We start from the raw sequence: 18,115 nt of genomic DNA, 5'->3' as shown, positions 1-18,115 counted from the left end.
CTGAGCCACCTGGGAAGCCAACAAGTAGTATAGGATTCTACTTATACGAAGTATCTACGTTGGTTACATTCATAGAGATGGAAAGAATAGTGGTTGCTAGTGGTTGGGGGGGCGGATGGAAATGGAGAGTTATTGTTTACCTGGGGGGACAGAGTTTCAGTTGGGAAAGATGAAGAGTTCTGGAGATGACGGTGGTGATGATTACACAACAGTATCAACGTACTTGGTACCACTGAGCTGTATACTTGAAAATTATAATGATGGTAAATTTTATGTGAGTTTTACCACAATGTGAAAAGAAACGAATGCACACGTATAAAAGCATGGATACAAGAAGAATATGACAATAGAGTAACCGCCTATGTTACCACCACCCAGGTCAAGAAATAGAATTCTCTGGAAGCCCTCTCATGCCCCCTCCTCAATTCCAGCCCCTTCCTCTGTCCTAGAGGTAGCTACTCTCCTCACTCTTACCGCTGTCATTTCCTCGCTTTTCTTTGTAGTTTTAGCGCCCATGTACCATCTCAAAGCAGTGCAGTTTAATTTGCCTGTGTTTGAACTGCACATATGTGGAATCATACAGAATGTATTCCATGGTAACGGCTTCTTTTCTTCAACATTGTGTGGGAGATTTATTCATACCGTTGCATGAAATTATACTTCATTCATTTTTAGCCTGGTTTAATTGTCTTAGACTGAGCCATATCAAATTGCTGTCTTTTTTTTTTTTTTTAGATAAAAAATAGTTGACTATAAGAGATTTCATGGTTTAGCTAATAACCCTATATTACCATGTATATGTTAATTCATAGGCAGATGTTTCTAGTTTTGAGCTGTTACATAAGCATTATATTTATGCATCTCCCAATGTATACTTGCTGGCATTTTTTTTAGATTGAATACTTAGGAATATATTGCTAGAATTTATATATATATAGAATAAAAGTGAATTTGGATCCCTGCCTCACACCACACACCAAAATCAACTGGAGATGGATTGAAGGGCTTAATGTGAAAGGCAGGACTGTAGAGCTTGGTCAGATAGCATAGCAGAATATTATAGGGGAAGAGAGGATTTCTTTATTAATAAGATATAAGAGATTACCCTCCTCCCCAGAATCTCCTGACACCCTCCCTCCACCCCTGTTCCAGATGAGGTGAGCACTGTGCTCAAGCTGGATAACACAGTGGTGGGACAGACATCCTGGAAGCCGTGTGGCCCCAACGCCTGGGACCAGAGCTTTACCCTGGAACTGGAGAGGGTGAGTTAGGTGGGCGAGTGAGAGGGCTGGGAGGAGGAGGGGCCTGGGGCCTCAGGCACCCCAAGTGACAGCCCTCTTCTTCCCTGAGGCACGGGAATTGGAGTTGGCTGTGTTCTGGCGGGACCAGCGGGGCCTGTGTGCCCTCAAATTCCTGAAGTTGGAGGATTTCTTGGACAACGAGAGGCATGAGGTGCAGCTGGACATGGAACCTCAGGGCTGCCTGGTGGCTGAGGTACATACAGCCTGACCCCCACCCTGAGAAAGTGCTTTTTTTTTTTTTTTGGATGTGCCCGGTCTTTGTTGCTGCTCAGGCTAGTCTTGCGTTGCGGCACGTGTGGATTTCTAATTGCGTTGGCTTTTCTTGTGGAACACGGGTTCTAGGGTGCATGGGCTTCAGTAATTGCAGGATATGGGCTGAATAGTTATAGCTCCTGGGCTCCAGAGCTCAGGCTTAGCAGTTGTGGCACATGGGCTTAGTTGCTCTGCAGCACGTGGGATCTTCCCGGACCAGGGATCAAACACCTGTCTCCTGCCTTGGCAGGCGGATTCTTCACCGCCAAGCCACCAGGAAAGCCCAGAAAAATGCTTTTTGTGTCTCTTTCTCCTGGTTTTCTAGAAGGGGAAGATGTGTTTTCCCCTTAGTCTCTGAACCTTGATAGGAAAGTACATTTAATTAGTCCCATGATGTATGACTAAAGCTGGGATTGGTTTCATTCTAAAACAAGATATTAAAAAAAGAAGAAGAAATAGCAAAATGTTGTCAAGCCAGAAAAGAAAAGCAAAACCAAGCAACATATTATGGGGATTGCTATGAGAGCCACAGTTGAGCAGAGAGATTCCTTCCCCAGTGCTGTCGGGTGAGGGTCCTCATCAGGGGAGCCCACCCACGACCCTCGGCACTATGGACATTTGGGCTGGGCAAGTCTTGGTTGCAGGACTGTCCTATGTACTGTAGGGTGCTGAGTCACATCCCTGGCCCCCACCCACGGGATGCCAGTAGCAACCCCGCACCAGTTATGACAACTAAAAATGCCTCCAGACATGGCCAGCGGCCCCTGATTGAGAGCCCATAGTCTAAATGACATTCCTAGCTGACCCCTTGTCGCATGGCCAAGCCCTGTCCAAAGTGCTCTGCTGGCACTGACTTATAAATCCTCACAAGAACCCATTCCAGAGGGACCGTTACTAGTTACATTTGACAGAGGAGGAAACTCAGACACAGAGAAAGTCACTGGCCCCCTCGTTTAGCCAGAATTATTCTCAGAAATTCTTTAAATTTGCCCCTAAAATACTAATGTACCCTGTTTTATGTATTGGGCTGAACAGGAAGTTCGTTTGGGTTTTGTCATCAGATCTTATAGAAACTCATAAAAACTTTTTGGCCAATCCAATACACATACACACACACACGTATATAAATTGCTTCCCTGGTAGCTCTGATGGTAAAGAATCCGCCTGCAATGCAGGAGACCTGGGTTCAATCCCTGGGTTGGAAAGATCCCCTGGGGGAAAAAATGGCAACCCATTCCAGTATTCTTGCCTGGAGAGTTCTATGGGCAGAGGAGCCTTGTGGGTTACAGTCCATGGGGTCACAAAGAGTCAGACACAACTGAGTGACTAACACTTTCATTTCACATGTGTGTGTGTGTATACATATATGTATGTATGTATGTATAGATATATCTCCCCATGTCCTTAACCCTAGGGGAAAATTCTTTTTTTTCATTTTGCTACTTGCTTAGATTTTTTTTTTTTAATTTATTATTTATTTTGGCTGTGCTGGGTCTTCATTGCAGCTCTCGGGCTTCTCTAGTTGTGACGCCTGGGCTCTAGAGTGCTTGGGTTCAGTTGTAATTTGTAGACTTGATTGCTGTATGTGGGATCTTTGTTTCCTGACCAGGGCTCAGACCTGGGCCCCCTGCATTGAGAGTGTGGAGTCTTATCCACTGGACCACCAGGAAAGTCCCCACCACTTGCTTAGATTTTTAAATACCAGTTTTCTTTGCAAAAAGATCAGACCATGTGAAAAAGAAACAGAATTCCCAGTGTATGCATGCTAAGTCACTTCAATCATATCCTACTCTTTGCAATGCTATGGACTCTAGCCCACCAGACTCCTCTGTCCATTGGATTCTCCAGGCAAGAATATTGAGTATATTGCCATGCCCTCCTCCAGAGAATCTTCCTGACCCAGGGATCAAACCTGCATCTCTTATGTCTCTGGCATTGGCAGACGGGTTCTTTACCACTAGCTCAACCTGGGAAACCCTAGTATAAAAAATTCCCAGTGCACAGTATTAAAAAAAAAACAGCTGTATAATTAACTCTGTTTTCAGGAATGGGATAAATATCAAGAGAGTCATTGGGTTCAAGTGAGTTTAAAGATTAACCTGAAAGAAGCTTTTCCTTGGCTGTGAAAGTTGTTCACTTGTGTCTCTCTGCGACCCCATGGACTATGCAGTCCATGGAATTCTCCAGGCCAGAATACTGGAGTGGGTAGCCTATCCCTTCTCCAGTGACTCTTCCCCACCCAAGGTCTCCTGCATTACAGGTGGATTCTTTAGCAGCTGAGCTACCAGGGAAGCCTATACAGACCAAAAATCTATATTACTCTTAAGTTTTCACTAGAAAATGCTTTCAGAATTTCACAACATTAGTCACTTTTCACTAATTTCTAACTAATTTACTAATTCCTAAAAATATCTAGAAAAATTCTTGAAATAGTCAAGGGCTATCTTACTATCTGGGTAAAAATTCTTACATGATCTCGTAATCCAGGACCACAGAAGGAAAGGAGCAGAGAAGAGCTGACTTCACACGGCAGGGCCATGAAATTATTCTTCTGTTAGGAAGACTGTCCAAAACCCAAGTGGACAGTAGTGGTGGGTGGCCAGGGGTGAGAGTGCTGAGGCAGTCCTGCTTGTCTTCAAGATTTACTTACTATTTTCTTTTTAAGAAAGATTGTTTCTTTTTAAAAAAATGTTACTTATTTTTATTTTTGTCTTGGCTGAGTCTTTGTTGCTGCTGGGGCTCTTCTCTAGTTGTGGTGGGCGGGCTTCTCATTGCTGTGGCTTCTCTAGTGATGGAGCACGGGCTCTGGAGCACAGGCTCAGAAGTTGTGGCTCACGGGCTTAGCTGCTCGGCGGCATGTGGGATCTGCCTGGATCAGCTGTGTCTCCTGCATTGGCAGGCGGACTCTTTACCACCAGAGAAGTCCCCAGGGTTTACTTATAACATTCTATTTTGTTCTCCCCAAAGCACCATCCTGTAGAACCTTCTGCAGTTCTGTTGTCGATGAACCTACAATAGTTGAGTTCTATCATAGATGGAATTGTTCTGTGTCTGCGTCCTCCTATATAGTAGCCGCTAGCCACTTGAAGTCTGGCTAGTGTGACTGGGGGACTGATGTTTTCAGTCAGCTTACATTTTACTTCATTTCAGTAGCCACACGTGGCTAGAGGTGACCAGATCGGGGACACCCATAAAGTCACACAGTTCTATGACTTCAGCACCTTCCAGAAGATGTGATGCAGTTGGGAGAATTCCACGAAACCAGTGGTTTCCCCACATGAGTGGATACCAGCATCATCACCTGGAAGGCTTGCTGGAACACACACTGCTGGGCTCCACCCCCAGGGTTTCTGATTTAGTGGGTCCGGGGTGGGTGGAGGTGCTGAGAATCTCCCTTTCCAGCAGGTTCCCAGGTGATGCTGGTGATGTGGTCTGTGAGCACAGGTGGGGAGGCAGGACACCAGAGGAAGGGTAGTTCCCATTTGTTGGAGTCGTCCGTAGGTCTTGTTGGATCAGAGCTGCTCCCCACCCCTAGAAGAGGGCCTGCTTGCCTGCCTGCTTCTTGCTTTTCCAGGGTGGCTTTCAAGAGGTGGTCCTGTCAAAGGATGGATTGGCTTTGTGACCCCTTAATACGCTGCATGGTACTCTGTGGTTGGATGCGATGCCACAGTGACTGGAACCCTGGAAATGTACGGGTGTGCACACTATGACCCTGAGGCTTCCCCCAGCAAGATGCTAGAGGAGGGCCAGGGTCCTCACGCCAGCCCCTCCCCTCAGGTCACCTTCCGCAACCCTGTCATTGAGAGGATCCCCCGGCTCCGACGACAGAAGAAGATCTTCTCCAAGCAGCAAGGTGAGGAGGTGAACCGGGGCAGGGCAGAGACCAGGGGTGCCGCGCGTGTCATGGAGGCTAATGTCCACCCCCTCCCTCGCCCCTCCCCAGGGAAGGCATTTCAGCGCGCTAGGCAGATGAACATCGACGTCGCCACCTGGGTACGGCTGCTCCGCAGGCTCATCCCCAACGCCACAGCCACTGGTACCTTCAGCCCGGGGGCTTCACCAGGACCTGAGGCTCGGTCCACAGGGTAAGCGGGGGGCAGGGCCCTGGGAGGCCCGCTGCCCCTGGCTGCTTTCCCGGGTGCCAGGTCTTAGATGCGCCCTCCTTCCTTGTGCCGCAGTGACATATCTGTGGAGAAGCTGAACCTTGGGACTGAGACAGACAGCTCACCCCAGAAGAGCCCTCTGGGTCCTCCTTCCAGCCCATCCAGTCTGGTGAGCACCCCACCTTGGCCCAGCTCAAGTTCCAAGCTCTCACCAGGAACTTCCTTGGTCACACAGCTCATCTCTGCCAGAGCTGGGGTCTCATTTTCTATCCCAGACAAACACATGAGCTCGGGAGCCAGGCCACTTGGGCCCCACTCCTGCTCTGTTGCCTATCTGTGTGACCCACGCCAAGCCGCTTCACCTCTTGGCGGTTAGCACACCACCCTGTAAAATGATCAAGTTTAAAACTCATGTCGATGACAGGAGTCAAGTTAGTGGTTTCCTCCAGGCAGTTTATTGACAGGAGGGTGGACTCAGGAGAGCCTGCCAGCATGATGAAAATGTTCTGAAGCTTGATCTAGGTCAGAGGGCAAGTACACTTTTTCTGGAAAGGACCATATCGTCAGTATCTTCAGCTTTGTGGGTCAGACGGGTCACAGTGATGTCTCGTCGATACCACTCTCATAGAAAGCAGCAAAATGTGATATAGACAGGAAGGGGTGTGGCTATGCACTGGGAAAGCCTTACTGAGTGTCACATCCCTTTCAGGAATCATAAACTATTTTTCTTCTTTTGATTTTTCTCCTCAACCCTTTAAAAACATAAAAATGATTCTTAGCTTACAGACTGTACAAAATACGGAGTTTACCAACCCCTGGTATAGCTTACAGGCATCTGGGTAGACACATATGTAAGAGCTGGTCCCATTACCCACCCCACTGAATGCATTTTATACCTTATTTTCTAAAAAATGGCAGCAATAATATTATATGCTTCTTGGCATTAAATGAGATCATTAAATAGATGAATTTGGCAAAAAAAGAAAAAAATCCAGAAGTTGAATAACACTGAATGCTGGAGAGGATGCGGGAGAACAGGCAGGCAGTCAGTGGGAGGCATGTGAATCACTACATCTTCTTGGGAGGGCAAGCTGGTTGAGATAAAAATGGGTGTTATCTTGACCTAGATGTTCCACTCCTGGACATCTGTGATGGCCGTGCACACACATGCACACAAAAATGCTTGAATGAGTATAAAATACATCTAGAAAGGTACTCACGATATCATTAACAGCAGCTGGCTCTGGGGAGAGCAGCTGGGGCAGGAAAAACTGTATTTCCTATTGTTTACCTGTTTGCACTGGTTGAGCTTTTAAAACTATCTCTATAGTGGGAATGATGAACTAGTAGGTAAATTTTCTCCAACTTAAATTTTTAATTTTGATTCTTCATTATATATTCATATGATGTAAAGAATTAGGTTGTTCCATAAGGCTGTTACCAATAAAGGCAATAGGTTAGAAGTATTAGAGCTTCAGCAACAGTCCTCCCAATGACTGTTCAGGGTTGGTTTCCTTTAGGATTGACTGGTTTGATCTCCTTGCTGTCCAAGGGACTCTCAAGAGTCTTTTCTAGCACCACAATTCAAAGGCATCAGTTATTCAGCGCTCAGCCTTCCTTATGGTCCAGCTCTCACATCTGTACATGACTCTTGGAAAACACATAGCTTTGACTTCACGGAGATGAGAGGTCAGACTGGAGATGGGTCATATCCATTGTGGTTATGGGTTATTGTACTCTGACCTCCTCTCTCTGTCACAGAGTTCTCCGATCCAGGCAACTACTACCACTCCCGAGCTGCCTTCGGAGACCCAGGAGACACCAGGCCCCACGCTGTGCAGGTGACACCCCTCCCTTGGCCACCACCCACCATCCCTGCCCACTGTCCCTTCCCCACCAGTCCTGTCTTTCTGCAGCCCTCTGAGGAAGTCACCCCTGACCCTCGAGGATTTCAAGTTCCTGGCAGTGCTGGGCCGGGGTCACTTTGGGAAGGTGAGGTATGGGGTGGGGTAAGGAGTTGGGGGGCTGGGGGTCCACACCCCAGGTCCTTAGACTGGCCACTAAGGCCACCCCTGCGACCACTGTGGTTTCAGGTGCTGCTCTCTGAATTCCGGCCCAGTGGGGAGCTGTTCGCCATCAAGGCTTTGAAGAAAGGGGACATTGTGGCCCGAGACGAGGTGGAGAGGTGGGGAGCCTGCTCATGCCCTCTGAGAACGTCAGTCTTCTCTTCTGGGAAGTGGGAGACAGAGCACTCCCTTCCTGGGAGTTCTGTGAGAATGATTCATAACAATCATTCCTACTTACTAAGCTAGTTGTCATTGAGTTGCTAAGTTGTATCTGACTCTTTTGCAACCCCGTGTAGCCCACCAGGCTCCTCTGTCCATGGGATTTCCCAGGCAAGAATACTGGAGTGGGTTGCCACTTCCTTCTCCAGGGGATCTTCCCGACCCAGGGATCGAACCCGGGTCTCCTGCATTGCAAGTAGTCTCTTGCATTGCAGGCATATTCTTTTACCGACTGAGCCACCAGTATTTAATGACTCTTAGCAAGCACCCATCATGTCCTTTACATTCAGTAACTCCTTCCTCACAACAGCTCTAAGAGATCAACACTGTTATGGTCCCAGTTCTGATGGCACAGAGAAATTGAGCCAGTTGCCCAAGGTCACAGAGCCAGTAAGCAGTAGGTCTGGGATTTGAACTTAGGGACTTGGGTTCTGAAGCCTGTGCTATTAATGGTGCCATGTACTGACTCTGCTTTGGGGTCAGGACCCTGAGCTCAAATCCTGCCTCTGCTACAGATGTGCATAGAAACCTTAGAGTGTTCACTTTACCCTCTGAACCTCAGCCTCCCCATCTATAAAAGGGGAGTAATCCTTTCTTGCAGGGTTGCTGGGTGGATTGAATGGGAGGATGCCTCTAGATCATTCTGCAGAGTGCCTTGCGCCCTGTAAATGCCCAGTAGAGGCACTGAGATAGTCCCAGTCTTCTTGACATCCCTTTATTAACCAGGAATCCGACTTAGACAGGCTTAAGCAAATAGAGGAATTTATTGCTCTGGATCAGAAAAGTCCAGGGGTGGACTACCTTCAGGCATGGCTGTATCCAGGTGCTCAGTTGACGTCTCTCACTTCTGCTTTTATCTGTGTGGGCTTTGCTTGTACTCCCCTCATAGGGTCAGAGATACCTCCTGCTTTAGCACTTTAGGGCTCATCTGCCAGCTTTGGCTCTTCTCCCTTATTCATTCCAGCAGAAATCTTGAGTTTGAACCCATTGGCTTGGCTTGCCCATTCATGAACCAATTCCTGGCCTGGGAGATGGGGTGCTCTGAAGGGAAGTAACAGTTCCCCTGGTGGTTTCCCAAAAGGAAGTTAGGGGACTGTTACTAGGACAATGGATGGATTCTGGGTGCCTCTTGAGCAGGTTCAGACGCATTAAGCAACTTGCCCAAGTGTGCACAGCCATTCAAGGCCCTTGAGCAAACATCTGATGATTGAAGACTAGGGAATGACGGGAGTCAGGGGTAGTGAGCTGCTGTGTTCTCTGACCCCCATCCCCCTCCCCCCTGCCCTGCCCAGCCTGATGTGTGAGAAGCGGATCTTGGCAGCTGTGACCAATGCGGGACACCCCTTTCTGGTGAACCTGTTTGGCTGTTTCCAGACACCAGAGCATGTGTGCTTCGTGATGGAGTACTCAGCTGGCGGGGACCTGATGCTGCACATCCACAGTGATGTGTTCTCGGAGCCCCGTGCTGTGTGAGCCTGGCACCCTGCCTCCCCACACCTCCTGGAGTTACGGGGGACTGCGGGGGGCTTTTGACGATGTGGGAGCCTTCTGTGACCCTCCTACCTTGCCTGGAGACCTGGCTCCCTCATACCAGCCTCTCTCTGCAGCTTTTATTCGGCCTGTGTGGTGCTGGGGCTGCAGTTTCTCCACGAACACAAGATTGTCTACAGGTGTGTGTGCGTGTGCAGGTTCACGCCTGTGGGCTCGTGCATACATGCACATACCCGCTTTGCCCACTGGGGGGCCCTCAGGCTTCAGGCAGAACCCACTTCCCCACTCATCCCTCTTTACATTCTTCCACCCCCTCTCACAGGGACCTGAAGTTGGACAATTTGCTTCTGGACACCGAGGGCTATGTCAAGATTGCAGACTTTGGCCTCTGCAAGGAGGGTGAGGGGCGGGGTTCGGATCTGCGGGGCTGACTTCTGGGGTTCAGACAGAGTGGGGAGGTAATGGAGCCCCCCAGCCCCACCTGGCTTACCTTACTGGGTTCCTAGGGCTGGCTGTCTAGACCACCCCATGCTGGGCTGGGCTAGAGCTGTGACCTCCCCCATAACCTCACGTGGCCTTGCCACCCCCCCAGGGATGGGCTATGGAGACCGGACCAGCACTTTCTGTGGGACCCCAGAGTTCCTGGCACCTGAGGTGCTGACGGACACGTCGTACACTCGTGCGGTGGACTGGTGGGGACTGGGCGTGTTGCTCTATGAAATGCTGGTTGGTGAGGTGAGATCCCATGCGCTCCACCCTGCCTGTCCCTGGTAACCTGCGTGTGTGCTGGTGAGGTGGGAGGGTTGTTTAATCACTAAGTCATGCCCAACTCTGTGACACTGTGGACTGTACCCTGCCAAGCTCCTCTGCCCATGGGATTTTCCAGGCAAGAACACCGGAGTGGGTTGCCATTTCCTTCTCCAGGGAATCTTCTGACCTAGAGATCAAAAACTTGCATCTCCTGCATTGTCAGGCGGGTTCTTTGCTGCTGATCCAGCAGGGGGGCCAGTAGGAGGAGGGTGTCAGATTCACCCTCCACTATGGGCTAGCTGATTGAGGACAAGTAGCTCTGCCTCCTTGGCCTCAGTTTCTGCATCCGTAAATTGGGGTCCTTCCCCTCTCAAGTGAGCCATGTCAAAGTACAGCTGGACCCCTGGGTGAATGGAACCAGGTGTGGTATGGTCAGAGGGGCCTAATTCATCCAAGCTCTCCTTGTCCCAGTCCCCATTCCCAGGGGATGATGAGGAGGAGGTATTTGACAGCATCGTCAACGATGAGGTTCGCTACCCCCGCTTCCTGTCAGCTGAAGCCATTGGCATCATGCGCAGGGTAAGGACCCCCGCCCAACTTGGGGTGAGCCAGGGGAAGTGACCCTGGGGCTGGGAAGGGAAACACTGACATGGAACTCCCTCCACCCAGCTCCTGCGGAGGAATCCAGAGCGGAGGTTGGGATCCAGCGAGAGGGATGCTGAGGATGTGAAAAAACAGCCTTTCTTCAGGGTGAAGTCTCCCACCCCCAGGACCCATTCCCCCATGCCCAAGACCTAGTGGCTTCACTTCCAGCCTTGTTACCTCCCCTCAACACCCACCTGCCTTTGCTTCCTCCCATTTACCTCCACTGACCTTCCTACACCCACCCAAGTTAACTGCAGGCTGGCCTGTTGGGAGCACTGCTGTGTAGGAGCCCAGCTGCCGGCCCTCCCCATTCACTCATGCTGTAACCCTTCCTGAGCTCCCAGCATGCCCCCCCGCCCCCACCTCTGTCGTGTGACTCTATGTTGATTCTCAAAGACCCAGACTTAGGTCGCAAGGAGCAGACCCTCCTGTGGTCTGCCCCGAGCCTCCCCTGGTGACCTTTCCCCCTCCTCACCCCGCAGACCCTGGGCTGGGATGCCCTGCTGGCCCGGCGCCTGCCGCCGCCTTTCGTACCCACGCTGGCCGGCCGCACTGATGTCAGCAACTTTGACGAGGAATTCACAGGGGAGGCCCCCACGCTGAGCCCACCCCGCGACGCACGGCCCCTCACAGCCACCGAACAGGCGGCCTTCCGGGACTTCGACTTTGTGGCTGGGAGCTGCTAGCCCCCTCCCCCACCCCTGCCCGCACCGAGCTGTTAGTAGTTTTTAAAAAGGCCTTTGGGGTTTGCCCCATCCATGCATCCTGTTTTTTTTTTGTGCACAGTGATGATGGGGGCGGGGAGGAGTGCTTGGAGGTGGGAAGAGTTGGGAAGGGAAGCAATGGGTGGCTGGCGGTGTAGGGAGTGATGGGGAGATGCACTGGTGGGGGGTCATATGAAGAGGGGTCAAGGGATGGTGGAGATTCAGGCCTGTAACTGGTGGAGAGCCTAGGTGGGCTGCGATGGGAGAAGCTTCAGAGTTGTGTAGAGTCCCGTGATGGGGCGTGGCTTGTGGCTAGGGACTTGGGGTTGTGTTGGGGGACCTCAGGGCTACGATGAGCGAATGGTTGTGGGAGTCATTCCTGATGGCGACAGGGGCGACTAGCGTCCCCAGACCCTCTTGCTCTGCTCCCAGCGGAGCTCCCCCCAGGACTGCGACCATGGCGTTTCGCGCATGCTCCCGCGACTCCCGCTCTGCATCTCTATGCCCCCGCGTGGCAAGTTCAAGAACTGCACACCCCGGAGACGTACACAGCGCCTCTGCCGCCTCCGCGCGGCCACCAGGGTGCCGCAGCCCAGACAGGACCCACCGCCCTGGGCTTGTCGGCAAAAAGATTTCATTCCCCGAAGTCTTTGCCCTGCGGACCTGAGGCCGGTCCCGGATGGTCTGGCTTAGACGCCGGGTGTGCCTAAAAAGAACTGAGGCCACTGTGCCGAGAACTGCGCAGCGAGCTGGCCTCCCAAGTGTTCTTGTTTAGGCCTAGCCCTCCATGGCTGCCCTTGGCGCCTGCCCTTGAAGGCAGCAGGCGAAGCAGTTGGCGAAGCACTGCTTGGCGCAGCAAGATGTACACCCAGGGGTCCAGAATCTGGTTCCACGAGGCGAGGCGCACGGCCAAAAACAGCGGCCGCTGCAGGGAGCTGGAGCCCCAGCCTGCGACAGCCAGCACCACCACCACCTGCGGGAAAAGGTGGTGTGAGCGGTGGGGCGGTGTAAGAAAAGGGGTCTGGGGAAGGGTAGGGTTGGGATGGGTGGGAGTGTGCCTGGGAAGTAAGGGGGCTGTGAGGAGGGACGCAATGTAAAAGTAAGTGGGAGTCTAATTGGGAAGGAGCTGTGGAGAGCGGGGGTGGGGGCAAGCAGGGCCTTACAGAGCATGGCAGAAGCAAAGGCCTTCATTGGGTGTGCGCTCAGGCGAGAAAGAAGTCCCAGATACCCCAAAGGACAGAGGATGGAAGAAAAGGCTTCCCTGGTGCCTCAGTGGTAAAGAATCTGCTTGCCAATGCAGGAGACACGGGTTCAATCCCTGGTCTGGAAAGATTTCCCACATGCCAGCTGGGAGGCTAAGCCAGAGCACCACAACCCCTGAGCCTGTGCTCTGGAGCCTGGAAGCTGCAACTGTTGAGCCCACATGCCTCTTCTACTGAAGCCCATGCATCCTAGAGCCCGCACCAGGCAATAAGACACTGGGCAAAAGAGAAGCCCGCGCACCACGAGAGAAAAAGCCCGAGAAGCAGCTAACAGCCAGCACGGCCAAAAATAAAATAGGGGGAAAAAAGGAAAGAGGTGGTGATGCTAGAAGGGAGCTAGGGAATGAAGGCACTTAGGAGGGTGGGGTTGGAAGGGGAGGTTTGCCTGGATCTGGTAACCTATACAGACCCCAGGAAGGAGAAAGACAAGGGGCCTGGAAAGAGTGGGACGTCAGAGGGAGAGAGCAAAGGGTGGACTCTGGCAGGTGGGGGCAAAAGGGCAGAGCCCTGGCTGGGTCAGGGAGAAAGGACATAGAATGGAAAAGGGTGGGAGGGGTCACGGAGGGCGTGGGAAGGAGCAGGGTTGGAGTGGACCTGTGCGCCCCTCACCAGCAAGGGACTCCAGCAGATACACGACACCACCATGATGCCTACGAGCTGGCCGACCATTTCCACGTCGTGGGCACGGGCTTTGCGTGAGGAGCCACGGCTCGGAGAGCCGCCCGGGGCGGCGGAGGCCGAAGCGACGGACGAGGCGGACGAAGCGGAGGCCGAGCGGGGTCCACGCCCTCCCCAGTGACGGCGGCTGTCGGGGCCTCCTCCGGCTGGGAAGTGTCGTCGAGAGCGGCGGCGCCGCCAACGGGCGCGCAGCAGGGCCAGGCCGCTGAGCGTGTTGCACAGGAGCGCGGCAAGCAACGAAGCCAAGCCAAGGCCGGCGAAGAGGCCGGCGAGCAGCGCCTGGCGCCAGCCTCCCGCCGGGCCCAGTCCGATGAAGCACCACGTGCCGGGGTACTGCAGCTCATAGCGGCCTACGCGCGCCAGCGGCAGCAGCGCCACGGCCAAGGCCACGGCGGCCAGCGCTGCCAGAGCCAGCCGCGCACGGGCCACCGAAACGCGGGCTGCGTGCAACAGCGGCCGCGTGACGCCCACGCAGCGCTCCACGGCCATGCCGCAGCCCAGCAGCAGCGGGCACAGGCCGAAGAAGACCATGCAGCCGCCCAGGAAGTGGCAGGCGCCGCCGGCAGGTGCGCGCCCCGCCGCGTACAGGCGCAGCACCAGCGCACCCGGGATCACGTGGCCCGCCAGGTCGGTGGCCAGCAGGCTGGCGACGAACAGCAGGAAGGTGGCTGCTGAGCGGCGGCGCCGCAGACGGCCCGCGGCCTGCGCCAGAAGCCCCAGCGCCAGCACGTTGGACACGGCGCCCAGCGTCATGGAGAAGATGGGCAGCGCGGGCGATGCGCCCGCCAGGCCCAACGGTGGTCCGGCGGACGTGTTGGGGGCCCCGGGTGCCAAGCACGTGGTCGCCTCGCCCGCCAGGCTCAGGTTGAGGGGCCCGCAAGGGCTCATGTCAGGTGCTGGGGGTGGGGCTGGGAAGAGGAGAGGAGAAGAAGGTGAAGTCCTGCCGTTGGCCTGGACCAGCTGGTTTTCCCCTCCCAGATCATCCCGACCCATTTGACTTTATAAGAGTTCTCTTAGGGACCCTGTACCCATGGCAACTCTAAATGACTCTGGCTGCCCCACGCCTGATCCAGTTCTCCTCCGCTGCCCCGAATCGGCCGATCTCTCGCTCCCGGCCCCAGTCGGCCCCCACTGCACCCCTTCTCTGATCATCAGGGCTCACCTGGCTTCAATCCACCTGTCTCCAACCCCACTTCTGAGCCTTACCCACACACCTGACACCCACCTTCCATTCTGACACCACCACAAATTCCTGGGACCCCAGCCCTCTCTGGTAACCATTAACCCATTTCTGAACCCAGGGCCCCACCTGACCTCACTGCCCCATCTCTGACCATCACCCTTTACTCTGGCCCCACCCTACATGCTCACAGCCCACCTCTCCCACCATGGGCACATCACTTCCCCCCACACTTCCCCCCGGGCCAATTCCCTGTCCCTTCAGCCCCCATCTTTGTCCCCATCGCTCCATCTCTGTCCTCAAGGCCCCATCTCTGTGCCCACAGACCTGCCCCTTCGGCACCTCTGGCCTGTCCTCAGAGCCCCAGCCCTGCGCCCCACACTCCCACCTCTGAGCTCCCCTGCTGTCTCCCACCCAGGCCCTACCTCTGACCACTGCTGCCACCCCTTGGCTGCCCAGTTTCCTCCTGCTGGCTCCCCACCCCCTGCCCCAGAGGCCTCAAGGCTGACCCATCACCATCCCTTCCTTGATACCCCCTGGTGAGGGCTGAGAGGGCAGAACTGCTAGGTCTTCTGGAAAGAGAGGCCGGACAGAGGATAAGATCAACTGGGACAGACAGATGGGCTGAGAGTCAAAGAACACAGGAAGCACAGGCTGGGGGTACCCCATCCTTCCATGCCTGCCTCCCCCACTAACGGTCCTCAGGCCCAAGCTTTCTTACCCAGTGCTGCCTCGGACGCAGGGTCCCCATCGCCTGCCGTTTGGCCCCTGCTGCCCTGCTGCTCTGCTGCCCAGCTGCACCCCAGCCTGCTGCGCCCGAGCTCTCCGGCAGGCCGCTCCCTCCCCCCTCCCTCCCTCCTGGGGCGGCTCCTCCGCTCCCTGCCTCCTCCCGCTGCCCACTCCAGCCTCCAGGGGCCGTTCCACTCGGTGTATGCCTTCAGGGGACCTGGGTTGGCAGGGACCACCACCCCCCCGCACTCCTGGCAATGGTCAGGGACCACTCCCAGACCTTAGCTCCCCTCCTGAGGAAGTGGGGGCCTCCAGGAAGTTGGCCTGTCCTCCCTGCCCCGTGACCCTCTTCCCCTGGTGGGACGGGAGCAGCCCCCTTCCCCGCCCCCCAGGCGTGGGCCTCTTGCCTGCCTCATTAATAAAGCGGATAAAATCTAAACACTGGAAAATGTGAGTGTCGCCCAGGGCAGGCGGGAGCGGCTTAGGGGGGCTGCCGCTACCCCCAGCAGGGCTGTGAGGTGGGAGAGCGAGCCCTGAGTGGGGCCAGTGGCAGCCCCTTGCCCTGCCAGAGCCTTCCTGGATGCTGGGTGGGTGGTGGTGGGCAGAGCCTTGGGTGGACCAGTTTGGATCAGGTCCAGCCAGCCTAGGAGATCCGCCCATTATTTACACAGGGGCTTAAAGCCCAGGCGTGCAGCCAGTCATCCCCCAGGAAGGGAGAGGGAGGAGGAGGCCGAAGCGGGGCAGGGGGACCAGGAGGTGTGGTGACTGGTAGGCGGTCTCCTAGATCCTGCTCTAGGACGTGGTCCCAAGTCACACACAGCCACACCTGTGGGCACACAGCTGCATCCTCACCTCCTGCCCCAAGAATTAGAATCACATCCTGCAGGGGCATGTGTGTGCATGCATGCGCGCGCGCACACACAATGGTCTCACACTCAAACATACACAATTGTATCCCTTAACATTCCAAGATCCCGCCACCATCATGGCCTGTTTCCAGCCCAGCAGCAGCCACATTCCTCAGACCCTTGGCGTCAGCCTCTGTCACCCTGAGACAGTGTCACCCCCAACACCAGATACACCCATAGTTACAGACTCCCAACAGCCTGAAATACAGGCCCCTGAGAAAGGGACCATTACACCCCTTGTTCCTGAGTCACTAAGTTGTGTCTGACTCTTTTGCAACCCTATGGACTGTAGCCCTCCAGGCTCCTCTGCCCATGGGATTTCCCAGGCAAGAATACTAGAGTGGGTTGCCATTTCTTTCTCCATGGCATCTTCTGGACCCAGGGATCGAACCCCCGACTCCTATATTGGAGGTGGTTTCTTTACTGAGCCACCTGGGAAGTCCAAGTCTGACCCAGCACCTTGAGCAGTGCTCACAACCGCTAACACTGACAGAGCCCCCCAGCCACACCCCAAATCATCCAGAGATGCCCCCTAACAGTCCAAGACAGGCCCCACAGGTTACACACTGTATATGCCTGAGACATAAGGATGGTAACCGCCTAGATACTCCGAGATCTAGCCGGTCACACCCCTAGTAACAGCAACACCCAGAGAAGCCTGCTTACGGCACTGGACACCCCAAGATGCAGTCACACAGCCACACTCCACACACAAGCCCTGCCAGTTACAAACACCCTGGAACGTAAAGACAGCTGTCACACCCTATTCCCTCAACACAGTACAAACCACCACCACCGAGAGACAGTCCTACCCCTCTCAACACCCAGACTCAGAGCCTCACCCCTTCACAACCTGAGCAATTAACACAGACATGCAAAGTGCGCACAGGTGCCCGGGGAATCCTGGAGTAACCTCTGTCCCCGTGCCCCCCTCCCAGGACCCATTGCCTGCATGTTGGAAGTGGGGAGCAGGCAGGCTCACACCTTGCCTCTCAGCTCGCCTCCAGACATTCCTGTGGGGACCTCTGGCTGGGTTCCCTTTGCTTCAATCCTTGCTCTTCCCTCCAGGTCTGGCGAGGGTCCCACCCACCCCTGCCCTGGTCCCCCCTCAATCCTCAAGGATGAAGTGGGTTGTCAAAACAAGCACTCCAGGTTTATTACATCCAGCACAGAAGTATGGTGTGCCCTGGACGCTGGCAGACCCCACACATCCAGTCAGCCTAGGCGGAGCAGGGGGCGTGGGGTGAGTGAGGGTGCATCGTGACTGCTACCCCCCAACGCTGAGCCTTGGGGTGGGCTCCTCCCCATCAGCACTGACTGGGGCAGGCTGAGACCCCATCTGAAGCCCACCTCATCTTTCTTTCTCCATACCTTCTGGCCCAGACAGCAAAGAATCTGCCTGCAATGCAGAAGACTGGGGTTCGATCCCTGGGTCGGCAACCCACTCTAGTATTCCTGCCCGGGGAATTCCATGGACAGAGGAGTCTGGCGGGCTATACAGTCCACGGGGTCACAATGAGTCGGACAGGACTGAGCGAGTAACACTTTCACTTTCTGGCCTGGGGGCTCTCCGGGCCACTGGATCGGAACAGACAAGGGCCCACTGCCTCTTGCCCACTGTTTACATCAGGCCAGAGGGTGGCGGGAAGCTTTGTCCAAAAGGGAGCAAGATTTGCACCCTGAGTAGGAGAAGAAGCTCCGGCCTTGCCTGGAAGCCTGGTGGCTTGCAGCCAAGAGCCTCATCAGGCGGAACGGGTGGGAGGGGGTGGGTGGCTGGGGCCAGCTCTTAATTCAATTTGGAGCCCGAAGAAGATGGATTTCAGCTGC

At 54.4% G+C, this 18,115-nt stretch overlaps 2 protein-coding genes across 4 annotated transcripts in view; one reads left to right on the top strand and one right to left on the bottom strand.

Annotated features, from left to right (window-relative positions):
• PKN1 (protein kinase N1) overlaps positions 1 to 11,590 on the top strand; it is a 28,732-nt gene extending 17,142 nt beyond the window's left edge. For both annotated transcript variants that reach the window (XM_061421861.1, XM_061421860.1), the window contains exons 8-22: positions 1,153 to 1,262; positions 1,351 to 1,494; positions 5,331 to 5,406; positions 5,497 to 5,638; positions 5,732 to 5,825; positions 7,418 to 7,497; positions 7,573 to 7,648; positions 7,750 to 7,841; positions 9,234 to 9,410; positions 9,549 to 9,611; positions 9,755 to 9,831; positions 10,025 to 10,167; positions 10,654 to 10,761; positions 10,852 to 10,932; positions 11,310 to 11,590. In XM_061421861.1, the coding sequence (XP_061277845.1) occupies positions 1,153 to 1,262; positions 1,351 to 1,494; positions 5,331 to 5,406; positions 5,497 to 5,638; positions 5,732 to 5,825; positions 7,418 to 7,497; positions 7,573 to 7,648; positions 7,750 to 7,841; positions 9,234 to 9,410; positions 9,549 to 9,611; positions 9,755 to 9,831; positions 10,025 to 10,167; positions 10,654 to 10,761; positions 10,852 to 10,932; positions 11,310 to 11,513 (1,667 nt within the window). In that variant the 3' untranslated portion in view covers positions 11,514 to 11,590. The remainder of the gene's footprint in view (positions 1 to 1,152; positions 1,263 to 1,350; positions 1,495 to 5,330; positions 5,407 to 5,496; positions 5,639 to 5,731; positions 5,826 to 7,417; positions 7,498 to 7,572; positions 7,649 to 7,749; positions 7,842 to 9,233; positions 9,411 to 9,548; positions 9,612 to 9,754; positions 9,832 to 10,024; positions 10,168 to 10,653; positions 10,762 to 10,851; positions 10,933 to 11,309) is intronic.
• On the bottom strand, positions 8,687 to 18,085 carry PTGER1 (prostaglandin E receptor 1). 2 transcript variants are annotated; one of them, XM_061421864.1, is made up of 3 exons: positions 15,373 to 18,085; positions 13,403 to 14,379; positions 8,687 to 12,504 (listed from the first exon to the last, which is right to left on the bottom strand). In XM_061421864.1, the coding sequence occupies exons 2-3, from the start codon at positions 14,357 to 14,359 to the stop codon at positions 12,238 to 12,240; spliced, it is 1,224 nt and encodes a 407-aa protein (XP_061277848.1). In that variant the 5' UTR covers positions 14,360 to 14,379; positions 15,373 to 18,085; the 3' UTR covers positions 8,687 to 12,237. The 2 variants fall into 2 exon arrangements, with proteins under 2 accessions (XP_061277848.1, XP_061277847.1); XM_061421863.1 differs by having other exon boundaries at positions 13,403 to 18,085.
• Between the last annotated feature and the right edge of the window lie 30 nt (positions 18,086 to 18,115).

The sequence above is a fragment of the Bos javanicus genome, chromosome 7 (genome assembly GCF_032452875.1).
Source record: "Bos javanicus breed banteng chromosome 7, ARS-OSU_banteng_1.0, whole genome shotgun sequence".
Lineage (NCBI taxonomy): Eukaryota > Metazoa > Chordata > Mammalia > Artiodactyla > Bovidae > Bos > Bos javanicus.
The sequence above is the reverse complement of the archived record's forward strand: the minus strand, read 5'-3'. Positions and strand labels throughout refer to the sequence as shown.

Coding starts and splice junctions, on each gene's coding strand:
- PTGER1 (XM_061421863.1), bottom strand. CDS start 14,464: ATGGGTCGGGATGATCTGGGAGGGGAAAACCAGCTGGTCCAGGCCAAC. Junction 12,505..13,402: donor TCTGCTGGAGTCCCTTGCTG/GTGAGGGGCGCA, acceptor CTTTTCCCGCAG/GTGGTGGTGGTGCTGGCTGT.